The 17545-nt window shown below is 44.9% G+C and overlaps 1 protein-coding gene across 2 annotated transcripts in view; it reads left to right on the forward strand.

The window, feature by feature from the left end:
• The window catches only part of QPCT (glutaminyl-peptide cyclotransferase), a 275144-nt gene that overhangs the window by 87986 nt on the left and 169613 nt on the right, over positions 1 to 17545 (forward strand). For both annotated transcript variants that reach the window (XM_082251215.1, XM_082251216.1), the window contains exon 4: positions 17165 to 17344. In XM_082251215.1, the coding sequence (XP_082107341.1) occupies positions 17165 to 17344 (180 nt within the window). The remainder of the gene's footprint in view (positions 1 to 17164; positions 17345 to 17545) is intronic.

Raw genomic sequence — 17545 nt, forward strand, 5'->3', positions numbered from 1 at the left:
TTCTCACCATCTTGGAGTCCTTCAGGTGTTTTTTAGCAAACTCCATGCGGGCTTTCATGTGTCTTACACTGAGGAGAGGCTTCCGTCGGGCCACTCTGCCATAAAGCCCCGACTGGTGGAGGGCTGCAGTGATGGTTGACTTTCTACAACTTTCTCCCATCTCCTGACTGCATCTCTGGAGCTCAGCCACAGTGATCTTTGGGTTCTTCTTTACCTCTCTCTCTCTCACCAAGGCTCTTCTCCCCCGATAGCTCAGTTTGGCCGGACAGCCAGCTCTAGGAAGGGTTCTGGTCGTCCCAAACGTCTTCCATTTGAGGATTATGGAGGCCACTGTGCTCTTAGGAACCTTAAGTGCAGCAGAAATCTTTTTGTAACCTTGGCCAGATCTGTGCCTTGCCACAATTCTGTCTCTGAGCTCTTCAGGCAGTTCCTTTGACCTCATGATTATCATTTGCTCTGACATGCATTGTGATCTGGAAGGTCTTATATAGACAGGTGTGTGGCTTTCCTAATCAAGTCCAATCAGTATAATCAAACACAGCTGGACTCAAATGAAGGTGTAGAACCATCTCAAGGATGATCAGAAGAAATGGAAAGCACCTGAGTTAAATATATGAGTATCACAGCAAAGGGTCTGAATACTTAGGACCATGTGATATTTCAGTTTTTCTTTTTTAATAAATCTGCAACTATGTCAACAATTCTGTGTTTTTCCGTCAATATGGGGAGCTGTGTGTACATTCATGAGGAAGAAGAATGAACTTAAATGATTTTAGCAAATGGCTGCAATATAACAAAGAGTGAAAAATTTAAGAGGGTCTGAATACTTTCCGTACCCACTGTAACTATGTCTGCGGTTGCAGCAGTGGCTGTGCCACTGGTGCTGCAGGGACTAGGTTGAGGTGCAGCAAAGACTTGACTTTAGGCAAAACTGTAACTACCTTGCAGGTGAAGCATAGGCCTGGTTAGTGCGCAGCAGTAACTCTGCTGAAAGTGCAAGCAGAGGTGCAGCAGAGATTTTGGCTGTAGCTGAGGTAGAGACCAGACTGCGAGTGCAGTGGAGAACCAGGATGGAGTACTGTACACTAGAAACTAGGCTGGGATTTAGCAGAGACTAGGCTGGGGGTTCAGAGACTAGGCTATCTGTGCATTGCATGGCAGAAACAACTTCTGTAGCTGAGGGAGTGTAAAGACAATATGCTCGAGCTGTGACAGTGTGTCACGCTCTACTGTCTTGTGACATGTTACATGATACAACTGTGTCACAGTAAGATCAGAAAGTGTCTGCAGCCACTATGAATCTAAGGCACTACAGCAGGAAAGGTAAGTAACTGTGACAACATCTTTCCCAGCTCTCCTTTGTGCTACAACACAACTCACCTCTCCGTAGTGTAAATTATGAGAGGTAGCTAAATTTACTGTGTATTAAATTTTAAATTTGTCTGTAAACTTCATGCTATGCCCTGCTCACTCTGCCACCTGGGTCTCTTTATTTGTTCTTTAGTCTGATAGTGTGCCTCTCTAAATAAACAAAAAAAAAAACTGCATTTCCCTATAGATTCAGTTGCCCTTATCGCTGCATCTGCTGAATATGTTGTGCTTTTTACCGAAGGTAGCATTTTCTTATGCATTTTTTATTGTTTGCACAGTTTTCACTGCCTAAATTTGTAACAGGTTTGCTTTAACCACTTCTGGACCAGAAGGTTTTACCCCCCTTAATGACAAGGCCATTTTTAGCGATACGGCACTGCGTTATTTTACTTGGCAATTGTACGGTTGTGCGACGCTGTACCCAAACAAAATTGAAGTCCCTTTTTTCCTAAAAAAAGAGCTTTCTTTGGGTGGTATTTGATCACCTCTGCATTTTTTATTTTTTGTGCTATAAATAAAAAAAGCGACAATTCTGAAAAAAACTATTTTCTGACAGACTTCTATAGCAGCATACGTTTGGGTAACCCTGCCCTCACTCCTACCCCATAGGATTCCACTCCCATACATTTTTAGGCTGAGCCAGAGGTCACATTCCTTTTTTGCCCTCCTCACTCATAAAGACCTTTTTGTATGAAGTTTCCTACCTTTGGAAGACGTGGCGACTGGGTCTCACACAGGGACAGCCGTGTGGATATTGGGAGCATCCTGTGATGTCCAGAAGTTCCAGGATAGCTCCAGTAGTCACCAAATACCCGGCTAACAGCAGGGTGGTGAATGGCACACATGTGCAGAAGGGTGGTGAATGGCACACATGTGCAGAAGATTGACACCTGTAATAACGGAAGGTCTGCCAATGACTAGCAGTTGCGCTAGGTCGGATGCCCTGCTAAAAGCTGGTGACCTCTAAAGTGTGCCCGGCATGGTGTGCTCAGCTGTTCCTGGGATCCGGGTCGTCTTGCGGATGCATCGATTGCTCTGTGGACGAGGTCCGGGATACGTGAGTATCTTTGGCTTGAGGTCAGCAGAAGGGAGGAGAGTTGATTTTGGGTCCTCAAACCAAGCAATAAATGGAATTTTTAAGGCAAAAAATAGCATTTTGTGAAAGTTTTAAGAAAACATACTTTATTCAAGTTTTACAAAAAGGACAAATTGATCCAATTGTGGATCACAGTATCATATATACACAGGGCTAGAGGCCCACAGAAATGAAAAACACAAAGGAAGAAGAAGGTGTGACATAGTGAAAATTGGTGATTCCTGATGTTAATATTCTATCACCCATGCTAGGAGAGCCTCTGGATGCGACAAGAACATCTGGATTCCAACGCGTTTCGGCTATATTATACTGGTGCCTTTCTCAAGGGTATCACCAAGTCTAAAAAAAAACAATATTTAGTTATCAAAAAAGTTGCTGTTACTCCATGACTACCATGTGAGAAGGGAACAGTGATATATGTTGTGACTTACAATGCATGATTAGTACAGGAAAGCCTGAGCTACACGGGGAACATCTCTTCTCCCCTCCACTTCAGCAAACCCGCAGCAAGGACTCAAATGGGTAGAGTACATCTGGCTCTATTGTACAAAGCAGGGTCAGGTTGTTTCTAAAGAAAAAATATATATATATCCAGTATGTGGTAGGACCAACTGACCAAAATAAAGTGGCAGGCTTATTAACTCACTTTTCCGATTGCAGAGTGCTGTGACTTGTTAAGATCCCAGAGGGTATATGTCAGAGGTTTCTACAGACAGAGGAAAGGAGGGGGGGTTTGTAAAAATTGCCCATCTTTGCAGAAACAAATGGGGACAAACAGGCATCTAAGTCTGAGACCCAGGGGTCACTGCAGTAAAAAAATAGGGTAAAAATAACTTACATTTGTGTGCCCGTTGTCTCAGGGGGATATGGGGATGAAGGTGTGTATGAGATCCCAGGACTCCTGGAGGTGCTCACTTCTGCCCTCCGATGAGGGGAATGGTCTTCTCCTGAGTCCCTTGGTGTCTATGGTTTATGTGGGCCGCGCATGCGCGGTACCACGCCACACAGTCCCTAGCATCAGACAGGCCGTTGTGGCCGGTGCGCGTGTGCTCTGGAGCTGTGCGCGCATCGGCGGTGGATCCGCCCCGGATCCACATAGCGGATCGCCGCCGACACAGAGAGGAGGAGCTATTGATCCAGAAGTAATCTGGTTGACGTAGAGACACAGGATGTGAAGAGGGTGTCCCCCATGGCTGCAAAGATGCCCCAGCAAATGTGGGGCTTTCCAAGTCTAAACCCGTGTTATTTACCAGGCGTCCCTGTACTAGCAAGAAACAATTGTATCACATTAAATCCATCAGGTTATACAAATGGTCACAAAATAATTGTTTACAAATGTATAGAGGTTGCAAAGAATTTATATATATATATATATATATATATATATATATATATATATATATATATATAAATTTAAATACATAATGATTAGCAGAAAAATAATATATATCTGGAGAGAGGGAATTTGAAAGGGGACACCGATGGCCATGGGAGACCAAAGGAGAATTCATGTAAAAATGGTAAAAGAATAGATGAAAAGGTGCAATAAAAAATAATAAATAAATGAAATAAATTAAAGAAAATATGAAAAAAAAAATCATAAAGGATGAAATAAAGACTGAAGTTGAAAAAAATAAAGGAATAAAAGATGAAAAAATTAAACAATCAATAAAATAGTGATAAAAATAAAAATAATATAAAAAAAGAGATTATAGAAATTGAAATATATGAACAATGTAACAAAGGAAAAATAATAATGATAGATGAATACTATTGAAAAAATGACAAAAAGTGAAAAAAGTAGGCTGGCGGGAGAGAGGTAGGTGGATACCTCATGCGATTCAGGTTGTATTTTTTATTTTCAGCAAGCTAGACCTAAGACGGGGAGGGTGATGGGGGGGAGGGTACAGTTGTAGAATTAGCCAGCAGGGAGCAAGATTCAGAGGGCACAAAGGGGGACATTAGCGGTAGAGTGTTCAGAGCCCCTAAACCCAAGGTGGGTATGGGGAAAAATCACAAGAGCAGCCTAAAAACAACATCAAACGAGGATATAGTATGCAACCGGTCAAAATTACGAGGTTTGTTTACCAATGCCAGAAGCCTGGCCAACAAGATGGGAGAGCTGGGACTACTGATGTTTGAGGAGGACTTGATTTTGTGGGGATAACAGAGACTTGGTTCGACAGCTCTCATGATTGGATGGAGACCATTCAGGGGTATTCCCTTTATGGCAGGGATAGAGAAGGTAAAAAAGGGGGAGGAGTATGTCTGTATATTAAGAACAGTGTACAGGTACATATGAGCGATGATAATAATAATGGAGCTATGGACGAGGCAGAATCCCTATGGGTAGAACTTTAAAAGGGAAGGCACTATAGGGAAGGTAATATTGGGCATATGCTATAGGTCCCCCAACCAGAGGGAGGAGGGGGAGGTGGACCTCCTTTTACAGATAGAATTGGCAGCAAGGATGGGAAATGTCATTATAATGGGTGACTTTAATTTTCCAGATATAGACTGGGCAGAAGGAACCGTGCATTTAGCCAAGGCTTGGCAGTTCCTAAATGTTTTGCAGGACAATTTTTTGGGTCAGATGGTGAACGCACCGACAAGAAACAATCCTGTATTTGACCTACTGATTACCAAAAATACAGACCTTCTCATGGATATAGAAATACGGGGCAACTTAGGAAAAAGTGACAATAGGTCAATTAGATTCAGTATTTATCATAGTAATAGGAAGCACAAGGGTAATATAAGGACACTGAATTTCAAAAGAGCCAAATTCCCAAAACTGCGCGCTCTGCTAGAAAATATCAAATGGCATAGAATCCTGGAAACAAAGAACACGGAGGAAAAATGGGAGTGCTTCAAGAACATACTAAACAAAGGGATTGGCCAGTGCATTCCAAAGGGAAATAAATTTAAAAGAGCAAAACTAAACCCTGGGTGGCTAAACTCCAACATAAAAATGCATATTAATACTAAAGAAAAGGCCTTCAAAAATACAAGACTGAGGGGTCATTGGCAGCATTTAAGCATTATAAAGAGTGTAATAAGATATGTAAAGACGAAATCAAGGCGGCTAAAATAGAACACGAGAGACATATGGCGGAAGAGAGTAAAAAGAACCCCAAGAAATTCCTTAAGTATATAAACAGTAAGAAAGCGAGGCCAGAACACATTGGCCCCATAAAAGACGACAAGGGAAATATGGCCACAGAGGACAGAGAAAAGGTGGAAGTGTTAAATAATTTCTTCTCTTCAGTCTTCACAAAAGAATCGGGGGGCTACACTAACCCAGCTTGTAAGGCTAAACTAAATAATACACCTCAGGAAGTACCGCCATGGCTAAAAGAAGATAGACTTAGAATTAAACTAGAGAAACTTAACATAAATAAATCACCGGGACCGGATGGCTTGCACCCGAGGGTTCTTAAAGAGCTCAGCCAGGTGATTGCCAGACCGTTATTCCTGATCTTTAAGGATAGTCTATAGACGGGTATGGCACCAGCTGATTGGAAAAAAGCCAACGTGGTACCAATATTTAAAAAGGGGCCGAGATATATCCTGTGTAACTATAGGCCGGTCAGCCTAACATCAGTAGTCTGCAAGATTTTGGAGGGGATGTTAAGGGACCATATACAAGACTTTAGTAATGAAAACTGTATTATTAGTAGTAATCGGCATGGATTCATGAAAAATCGTTCTTGCCAAACCAATCTATTAACCTTCTATGATGAAGTGAGCTGCCACCTAGATAAAAGTAAGCCTGTGGATGTGGTGTATCTGGACTTTGCAAAGGCCTTTGACACCGTTCCCCACAAACGCTTACATGTACAAACTAAGGAATATAGGTATGGACCATAGGGTGAGTACCTGGATAGAGAACTGGCTCCAGGGGAGAGTCCAGAGGGTGGTGATTAATGGGGAGTTCTTGGATTGGGCGGGTATGGAAAGTGGGGTCCCCCATGGTTCTGTCCTGGGACCAATCTTGTTTAATTTATTCATAAATGATCTAGAGGAGGGGATATCTCGCACAATCTCGGTATTTGCGGATGATACTAAACTAAGCATGCCAATATCTTCTATGTAGGATGTGGAAATCTTATAAGCGGACCTGAAGAAAATAACGGGGTGGGCAACTACATGGCAGATGAGGTTTAATGTTGAAAAATGTAAAGTAATGCACTTGGGTGTCAGAAACACGAAAGCAAGCTACTCACTAGGGGGGAAACCTCTGGGTGAATCTAAGATGGAAAAGGACCTGGGGGTCCTAGTGGACAACAGGCTTGGCAGTGGCATGCAATGCCAAGCCACTTCAAGCAAAGCCAACAGAATACTGGCATTTATAAAAAAGGGGATTGTAAATTGATATCATATCCCCCCCCCCTCAAGCGTCTCTTCTCTAGAGAGATGCGAAAGAGGATGTTTCCACACCCGCCTTGGCACAGGAAAAGGTGCTGGTAGATGCTTGGATATCCTCAGTGAGGGACACCCTACAGTGCCTTGCGAAAGTATTCGGCCCCCTTGAACTTTGCGACCTTTTGCCACATTTCAGGCTTCAAACATAAAGGTATAAAACTGTAATTTTTTGTGAAGAATCAACAACAAGTGGGACACAATCATGAAGTGGAATGAAATTTATTGGATATTTCAGACTTTGTTAACAAATAAAAAACTGAAAAATTGGGCGTGCAAAATTTTTCAGCCCCTTTACTTTCAGTGCAGCAAACTCTCTCCAGAAGTTCAGTGAGGATCTCTGAATGATCCAATGTTGACCTAAATGACTAATGATGATAAATAGAATCCACCTGTGTGTAATCAAGTCTCCGTATAAATGCACCTGCACTGTGATAGTCTCAGAGGTCCGTTTAAAGCGCAGAGAGCATCATGAAGAAAAAGGAACACACCAGGCAGGTCCGAGATACTGTTGTGGAGAAGTTTAAATCCGGATCTGGATACAAAAAGATTTCCCAAGCTTTAAACATCCCAAGGAGCGCTGTGCAAGCGATAATATTGAAATGGAAGGAGTATCAGACCACTGCAAATCTACGAAGACCTGGCCGTCCCTCTAAACTTTCAGCTCATACAAGGAGAAGACTGATCAGAGATGCAGCCAAGAGGCCCATGATCACTCTGGATGAACTGCAGAGATCTACAGCTGAGGTGGGAGACTCTGTCCATAGGACAACAATCAGTCGTATACTGCACAAATCTGGCCTTTATGGAAGAGTGGCAAGAAGAAAGCCATTTCTTAAAGATATCCATAAAAAGTGTCGTTTAAAGTTTGCCACAAGCCACCTGGGAGACACACCAAACATGTGGAATAAGGTGCTCTGGTCAGATGAAACCAAAATCAAACTTTTTGGCAACAATGCAAAACGTTATCTTTGGCATAAAAGCAACACAGCTCATCACCCTTAACACACCATCCCCACTGTCAAACATGGTGGTGGCAGCATCATGGTTTGGGCCTGCTTTTCTTCAGCAGGGACAGGGAAGATGGTTAAAATTGATGGGAAGATGGATGGAGCCAAATACAGGACCATTCTGGAAGAAAACCTGATGGAGTCTGCAAAAGACCTGAGACTGGGATGGAGATTTGTCTTCCAACAAGACAATGATCCTAAACATAGAGCAAAATCTACAATTGAATGGTTCACAAATAAACAAACATATCCAGGTGTTAGAATGGTCAAGTCAAAGTCCAGACCTGAATCCAATCGAGAATCTGTGGAAAGAACTGAAAACTGCTGTTCACAAACGCTCTCCATCCAACCTCACTGAGCTTGAGCTGTTTTGCAAGGAGGAATGGGCAAAAATTTAAGTCTCTCGATGTGCAAAACTGATAGAGACATACCCCAAGCATCTTACAGCTGTAATCGCAGCAAAAGGTGGCGCTACAAAGTATTAACTTAAGGGGGCTGAATAATTTTGCACGCCCAATTTTTCAGTTTTTTATTTGTTAAAAAAGTTTGAAATATCCAATAAATTTCGTTCCACTTCATGATTGTTTCCCACTTGTTGTTGATTCTTCACAAAAAATTACAGTTTTATATCTTTGTTTGAAGCCTGAAATTTGGCAAAAGGTCGCAAAGTTAAAGGGGGCCAAATACTTTCGCAAGGCACTGTATACATCACGGATGCAATTTCTAAATTGCAAGGAGCCTTGGTATCCTTTGGATCCCTCAGGGCAATGAAATCGGCCAAGGTTTTCCCTTGACCTGAAATCTTGTCTGCCTTTGTGGAGGAACAATGGCGGCGACCTAATCGCACGCTTGCAATTCCCAAATGTTTGGCTAGACGCTACCCGTTTGAGGAAGAGATGTTACGCAAATGGACAGTCCCCCCTCAGGTGGACCCCCAGATATGCGTTATTCACAAGGCCACGGTTTTACCGGTGGCAGAATCCCCATCTCTCCCTGATCCTGTTGACAGATGTATTGAGGTCTTATCCCGACACCTGTATACGGTAGCGGGATCTATTCTCAGGCCTGCCCTGACTACCAGTCTAGTCTCTCAGACTATGTTTGAATGGGTAAAGGCTCTGAGAGAGGCTCTGACGGTAACCCTGTTATCGTCATCTGCCCTGGAACTCGCTGACCAATTATCGCAGTCTCTGCAATTTGTATGCGATGCTAACTTGGGCGTTCTTCCGCTCGCCGCCAGAGCATCAGTGGTAAGTGTGCTCATCAGACGTGCGATCTGGCTAAAATCCTTGTCGGCCGACCAGGCTTCTAAGAAGCTTTTGGCAGATCTTCCCTTTCAGGTTGATCGCCTTTTTGGTTCCTCCTTGTATGACTTGATCAGGACGATCCCTGGGGGAAAGAGCACACTGCTTCCTCACTCGACTAAGGGTAAGTCTCCCTGGTGTAAGCAAGGTCTTTCCTTTATAGCCCAGAAGCTTTTTTTTTTGTGCGAACGTGTCGCAGAAAACCAAACAGACTTTGGGCGTAAAAGGATCCAGAAAACGGTGGGCTGGTATGCCGAAATCCTCTGCCCCCAGCACCTCCAAGCAGACGCCTTCTGCCTGACGGGGTGCCCCCACCCACTTCAGGGGTGGGGGAAAGGTCTCTGTTTCTTCCCAGATCCTTGGACCTCACTGTTGCATGACAGGTGGGTCCACAAGGTAATTCAGTCCGGGTACAAGAAAGAGTTTCGTTCCCGTCCGCCAGACAGATTTTTTTCCTCCAATCTTCAGCTGTCCCCAGCTCACCTTGCGGGGCTGCAGGAAGCAATTCGGGATATGCTGTCACAAGGTGGGCAAGGACCATTTTTCAATTTGTGGCGTTACCATTTTGTCTCGCCTCTGCTCCCAAGGTCTTCACCAGGGTATTAGCCCCTATCCTGGCTCTGCTACGACAGAGAGGAATAGCGATTCTGGGGTACCTGGACAATATTCTTCTCCGAGCGGACTCGTCTGTGACATTGGAACGGGATTTGGAGGTGACCATTCACACTCTGAAGCAGTTTGGTTGGAATCTCAACCTTCAGAAATCTGCCCTGGTACCAACAACTGGACTGGAGTATATAGGGATGATCCTAGATTCAGCTTCAGTAAAGGTATTTCTACCTCCTGTGAAGTTACAGAAGTTAAGGGAAGAGATTCTGTCGCTGCTGGCTTGCGACCTGGTGTTTCTCAGGTCATCTATGCAGGTGCTGGGCCTGATGGTGTCCTCCTTCAAGGTCGTACCATATGCTCAAGCCCACATGAGACTTTTGCGTCTGGAGATCCTTGTCAAATGGGACAAGGATCCTCTATCCCTGAACAGTCTGATTCGTTTGAGTCGGGGATCCAAGGACTTCCTGAATTGGTGGCTCAGCTCTCTGAATCTTCTCCACGGGAAATCCTTCTTTCTAGTATTCCGGATGGTGGGGACGACAGATGCCTGTCTGACTGGTTGGGGGGAGTGCTGGGCACCCTGAATGTTCAAGGGACCTGGACGTTGGAAGAGTCCAAGCTCCCGATCAACGTTCTGGAACTGAGAGCAATCAAGTTGAGCCTGTTCCACTGGACGGATAATCTCAAGGGGTGTTCTGTCCAAGTCCAGTCTGACAATTTCACAGCCGTGGCATATGTCAATCATCAAGGGGGCACCAGGAGTGCCCTGGCGGCTCTGGAGGTAGCCGAGATCCTGCGCTGACCAGCAGGATACGTCCCAGCCCTATCCCCAGTGTACATTGCTGGTGTAGACAATTGGCAGGTGGACTACCTGAGTTGTCAAACCCTGGATCAGGGAGAGTGGTCCCTGCATCCACAGGTGTTCCACCAGCTGTGTCTCCGGTGGGGGACCCCGGATGTGGACCTGTTCATCTCCAGACAAAACAGGAAAGTTTCAAAGTTTGTGGCTCGGTCCAGAGATCCTCTGGCCGACGCAATAGACGCCCTGGTGGCTCCCTGGAGCCAGTACGGGCTAATTTATGCGTTTCCTCAGCTGAAACTTTTATCTCCCCTGCTACGCAGGGTCGAGTTGGAGGGGATTCCGGTAATTCTGATGGCTTTCGATTGGCCCCGGAGATCCTGGTACGCCGTTGTGATTCAGCTGAAAGTCACAGGTCCGTGGACACTTCCTCTGCGGGAAGATCTTCTATCTCAGGGTCTGAGCTTCCATCCTGCTTTACAGCCGCTGGCTTTAATGGCTTGGCTGTTGAGAGAAAGGTGTTAAAGGACAGGGTTCTGTCCAATTCTGTGATCCCTACCTTACTCAAGGCTAGGAAGTCCACTTCTCGTAAGATTTATCATCGTACGTCGAAAGCGTACATTGCTTGGTGCGAATCGCTGAAGCTGCATCCTAGATCCTTTGCTATCAGCAGAATACTGACCTTTCTACAGAAAGGGGTTAACCAACGTTTGGCATTGGCCACTCTTAAGTGTCAGATCTTAGTCTTGGCTGTGTACTTCCAACGCCCTTTGGCTACGCACTCTTTGATTTGTGCTTTTCTTCGGGGGGTTCACCATTTGACTCCCCCCAGGAGGTCTCCGTTACCTCCTTGGGACCTTAATTTGGTTCTATCGGTTCTTCAGAAATCTCCTTTCGAGAACATAAGACACATTTCCTTGCTCGCCTTGTCGCAGAAAGTGGCCTTTTTGGTGGCTATCACCTCTGCGCGCAGGGTTTCTGAACTAGTGGCGCTATCTTGACGCTGTCCTTATCTGGTAATGCACAGGGATAACGTAGTGTTACGGCCTAATCCGTCATTTCTTCCTAAGGTGGTTTCAGACTTCCATCTGAACAAAAAAAATTGTGCTTCCGTCACTCTGTCTGAAACCTTCACATCCTAAGGAAATTGCCTTTCATTGCTTGGATGTGGTTCGGGCAATACAAGGGTATATGGAGACTACTGAGTCCTTTCGTAAGTCGGACTCTCTGTTTGTGAATATGGATGGACCCTGTAAGGGTCAGGCTGCGTCTGCGGCAACCATCAATCGATGGATCAGACAGACGGTGGTGAAGGCGTATTCTCTTAAGGGCAAGGTTCCTCCTTTACCTGTCACGGCTCACTCTACATGGGCGTTGAGTGCCTCTTGAGCTTTCCGCCATCAGGCGTCAGTGATGCAGGTTTGCAAGGCGGCCACTTGGTCGTCTGTACATACGTTCACCAAGTTTTACAGAGTGGATGTGTTAGCATCCTCGGATGCGTCCTTTGGGCACAAGGTTTTGCAGGCTGCCATTTAAGGGGCAGTCTACTTTTCCTTCTCCTTTATGGTTTTGCTACAATTGAGGCCCAGTTGTTGCTTGTTGGGCTCCATGTTATATAGTTAGCTATGTTAGCCGTGGGAATTGCATTCTTTTAAGTTTGTCCTTTCCCCACCCCTCAGTGGCTACTGCATTTGGACGTCCCATCCGTCTATGATTTAAAATAGCAGCTACGTCCATCGACGGACGTAGCTCTCACCCCTCTTTTCTCTGAAGAGTTGGTGTAGCGGACGCCCTGATGGAAAGAGGGGTTTCGCCGCCAGAGATGTTCTCTTCCTCCCTAGTGTGAGGGATGCTTTAGAGTGAAGCAGGAACTGCTCTTACCAGAGCTAGGGATTTAGCGATCCAAGCAGAAGGGAGATAGAGCTGGTATAGCCTTCTCCCACAAACATGAGATGACACTCTATGCTGTGAGTCTAAGCAAGAACTGTTTATTAAATTCCAAGACATACAGTTTTACGACACAGTTAGGGAAACTCCCCTTAGCCTTGCCAAAGGGAGGGGGAAGGGGACAAGGACCAGCCAATGTGAACGGAACATTTGTACATTGAAACAGGCAGTCTTAATACACACCCCCTGCGGAGAGATGTCTCCAGTCCAGACCAGTGTCTGTGTCATGAATCCACACAATTAGACACAGAAACAGGAGGGGGGGGGGATCCGTCACAGTTGGGTTTTGGTTATTATTCACTGCTTGCAACTAAACTGAAGATGCAACGGTGAGGCCAGGGGTAATAACCCAGGGACCCCACCCCCATGGGCGTGTCAAAGCCTTTGGCTCTACCTGGTCACTCCTAGTGGGAGGAGCTTATTACCCATCCGTCTATGATTTAAAGCAGCAGCTATGTCCGTCGGTGGACTCAGAGAAATGGGTTTTACGGTAAGTAAAAAATTCAATTTTTCCTAAAAGTGTGGAGTTCTCTCTTAAACCTACTGGAATTTTTTTATTTCTGCAACAAGTCCTCTGCAGCCTTATACCTCTTTGCCTTGTCTGCTCTATGCAGGTTATAGCTGGAGGGGGCAGTGCATTCCATACTGATACTGTTCCTGGATTGTCAGCCCTTCTGCAGGTCTCTTAAAGTTAGTGCATGAAAAGCTTACCAATGGACACTTGCTTTTAAGCATCTCAAGATCTACATGTATTATGCACGCTGTAAACTGGGCCTTTGCTGCTCATGCCTTGGCTGGTAAAATCCTGTATGAATTTCCTGCCTTGTTCAGGCATCCAGGTTGCAAGATGAAAACAACCATCAGGTTGCCACGGGTAGTCAAGACACTCCTGTGCAAGGATTCTCTACTTAGACAACGTCAAGATTTTCCTTGCAGGACCAGTCAATTGGCCAATTTAACTCTCGTCAAACAATTCCTAAAAGGAATATACAGCTGAGGAAGATCTTTGAGCAGGTTTTTTGGTATTTTGGTACGTCCTTTCGTAGGCTGCTGGGATGCCTAAAATGACGGAGGTACCTGCAATGCAAGTATTTAGCACATCCAAGGAGTGCATTGCCTTTTTTCCTATTATGTTTAGGCTAGAAGATCATTCTTCAAGAGGGATGTAAATTGAACAGGACAGAGCGGCAGAATGTCTTCGTGGTCAGCACCTTGCAGTACTGGGTTGCTCAAGTTCAAACCCCAACCAGGACATTTCTAACTGGACTGCAGGATGTCAGATTAAGGCACTTTTGGGGAAGAGGTTTTCCAGCATAATGAGTCACCTGTTTGGTTGATGTGGCCTTCTTCAGCTAACCTTCATATATGGAGTTGTCATTGGAGGATGCTGTGCCCTTCAGGGGTATACTCGATCAGGATGATTGGGTGTGTCCTGGGGGGGGGGGGGGTTGTAGCATTTTCTGGTGATTGCCTTGTATTGGACTTTTCCCTAAGGGGTATATCTGTCTGCAGTTGCAGCCTGGGAGCCTGCCTTCACCATTGCCTCTCTACCAATGCACTGGAAGTTGGGGTGAAGAATATTCTATCCTAAATAATAATTCTGACAAGTGGAACAATCTGGTCTGCATGGCAAGAGTTTATTCTGCCCCTTCAAGGGCTAGCTTTATCTTGATAGCAAATAGCTGGAGATGATTCTACAAGTAGAATATTCTTTTCTGCATTGTGAGAGTCTAAAGGGCTAGCTTTATTTGATATCAAATAAGCGGGAATGATTCTTCAAGTGGGACAATCTTGTCTGCATTGTAAGAGTCTAGAAGTCCCCTTTAAGGGCTAGCTTCATTTGATAGCAAATAGCTGGGAATAATTATACAAGTAGGACAATCTTGTCTTCATTGTGGGAGTCGAAACAGTCCCCTTCAAGGGCTAGCCTCATTTGACAGCTAAGAACTGTGTTTAGTTTGGCCTCCTTCCCTCAAGGTACCTGTCTGCTCAATGAAAGACGACTGCAGTTCAAGAGTGAGTGTCTAACTCCAAAATGTTTGCTCCTGTAGTTCCGGTCTGGAGTCCAGAAGGAATTGAAGAGAGAAAGAGTTCTCAAGTAGTCAGCAAAGAGCTCCACTTCTGGGGGAGAGGTTGCTTACAGGCCTTTTTCATATTTGCTCCACCCATACGTATCTTATGGCTACCTGGTTGCTCCTCTTCTGATGGGAAGATACAGCTTTGGTCTTGGACGGTTGGACCTTCAGGTCAAGCACTTCAGGCAATGTTGGCCAATCAGCCACCTTCAAGCCTCTGACTGTGCCCGGAGGAATTCTTTGCTCCAGTAACAATAAGCAAGTTCTGCTAGCCAACGTGGTTCTTACCATCTCTAGGGACGGCAATTCCAATTCCAGCAGATGTGATTTTAAGCGGAGTACTATTGTTGCTCAGAGGGATGCCTATTTCCAATTCCCAGAGCTGTCTTCTGACATACCTCTGTTTCTACATGGATTAGGACATCATATAGCATATATGTCTGCTGGGTGGATTCTCAAACCACTCCTTCTCCAGACAGGAATTCCTGTCAAGTCTTCAGAGGGAGTTCTCAGAACCCTACAAGAGATTGGCTGGCTAGTCTTTGAAAAGGGGTCTTTTGACTCCTATGCAAATCCTTGTGTATCTGGGAGCTTAATCCATCATGGTTTAGAATACATAGTTTTTGCCACTAGAGCATACTGGTGGTAGGATGCTGGGTATTCCTGACTTTCCTCTCTTCACCTGTCAGTGTCTCAATACCGGATGATCAGGACCATGGTCTTTCCCATCCGTATATTGAGGTGTGCTCAATGCTTCAGGCCACCTGTCCTGAAAGGGTTTTCTTTTTTTTTCTCCAATGTTGATCATGTCTTGCAAACAGGCAGATGATGCCGTGGGTGCTGGCACAGTAATACATCTTCTGTGCTGCTGAGTTATTGCCAGTGGAACTCCCCTGTCAGGTTATTTTGAACACTCTGGTTTTGTGGCCAGCTCTTTCATTCTCCCTTCACCTTTTGTCACCTGACAGCAGGCTTTTTAGTCTCCAGTGAGGCTGAATAACTTCACAGTGATGTCCTACATCAGGGGGCAGGTCAGAACCTGCAGGGTCAGTCCACTGAGAAGAGGTAGAGATGACTGTGATCTGGATGGAGTAGAATATTCCTTATCTCTTTTAAATCTACATAGAATTTCTGGGAAGAATACATATTCTATGACCCACTTGGACAATCAGCGGTTCCTACATACAGGCCCCTCCAAGTGGATTTTATCTCTGGACGAGATTTCAGAGTTATATCTGGTACCATCTTCTTCCTGTTAGAAGCTGGAAAGCTTTTGCCTAGGGGCCTGGGCCAAACCCTGTGTGCGGATGCCGTGTCAGATCAGGAAAGGTCTCACAAGTCATATGCTTTCTAGTTCGATCTATATACAGTCTTTTTTGGGGGGTCTGTTGCTAAGACCGTGGTAATGTTTTCAGTAATTCCCTATTGGCCAAACAGGCGTTGGTTCCTGTCTTTGGTACCAGGTTATCGAATTGAAGACCTTTCTCTTAGATGAGATCTTCTGTCGTAAAGAGCAATATTCCACCTTTTGTTTATCTCCTCCACTTTCTGTATTGTGTAGGTTTCATGGGCTCCCTGTGAAAAGGCTCCAGGAATAGTGGAGGATGACATATCTTCCATTAGAGCTGTTCTGGCGCTTTGTGGGGTGTAGCTAACTTCCTCATGCTGTCAATATCTATCCATAGGGTTTGTTGCCTATGATTGAAACCCTACTTTCTCTTGCGTTCATTGAGGGACACAGCTCTTGATCTTCATAACCATTGATTTATACTGCCCCCTATAGGAGTAGGACACTAGGCAGAAAAAAAAAAACTGGCTACGCCTATGGGTAGTCCCAGGGGGTATACTCCCTCTCCCTGCTATAGGTTTTTTTTCTGCCTAGTCAGGAGTAAGGACCTAGTTCCTTGCTTGGATCTCTGGTCCTGGCAAATTTTTTACTAGTAATGGTGGCGATCAGCGATTTTTAGCGGGACTGTGACATTGCGGCGGACAGAACGGACACCTGACTGACATTTTTGACACTTTTGAGTGGACCAGTGACATTACTACAGTAATCAGTCCTAAAAATATGCACTGTTACTGTACTAATGACACTGGCAGAGAAGGGATTAATGCCAGGGGCGATCAAAGGGTTAAGTGTGTCCCTAAAGGATGCTTTCTAACTGTGTGGGGGATGAACTAAGTAGATGAAGATAGAGGTTTGTGTTCCTGAATAGCAGGAACACAGGATCCCTGTGTTCATCTGTGACAGAACGGCAGTCTGCTTTGTTTACATAGGCAGACTGCCGTTCTCTCTCTATGGGGAGCGATCGCAGGTGGCCGGCAGACATCACGTCTGCCGGACCCGCTGACTGGCTCCCCCTGTGGCAAATCAGCTGGCTTTTGCAGGAAACGTCATACAGGTACGTCGTTTCGCGCAATAGAGCCGACCTGCCACAGTAAAAGTGCGGTGGCTGGTCGGCAAGTGGTTATAGCTCTGTTTTACATATCTTACTTTGTATATTAAGTCAGTCATTTTTTTTTATTCACAGCAAAGAAATTCCAGTAAAAAGCCAGACCTTTCCCTTCAACTAATATTTTTTGATGGTGAGGAAGCGTTTCGTCAATGGTCTCCATTTGATTCCCTCTATGGGTCCCGGCATTTAGCACAGAAGATGGAGAACACTCCTCACCCATCTAATTCTGAAAACACAAATCAGCTTCATGGTATCGTAAGTATTATATAGTATTTATTTTATATTTTTTGTACTACATGATAATTTTATTTATAGCAATCAAAGAAGAGACAAAATGCTATTACTTGACAAATGTTACAGGGTATCTGTTAGCTCATTTACGTCAGGAGGCAATTGCAAGATGATTTTGTATTTAGGTCCCGGACCTAAGACCCTTCAGTTCTAACTCCCCAGTGT

Source organism: Pelophylax lessonae (assembly GCF_965119305.1).
Source record: "Pelophylax lessonae genome assembly, chromosome: 3".
Classification (NCBI taxonomy): Eukaryota; Metazoa; Chordata; class Amphibia; order Anura; family Ranidae; genus Pelophylax; species Pelophylax lessonae.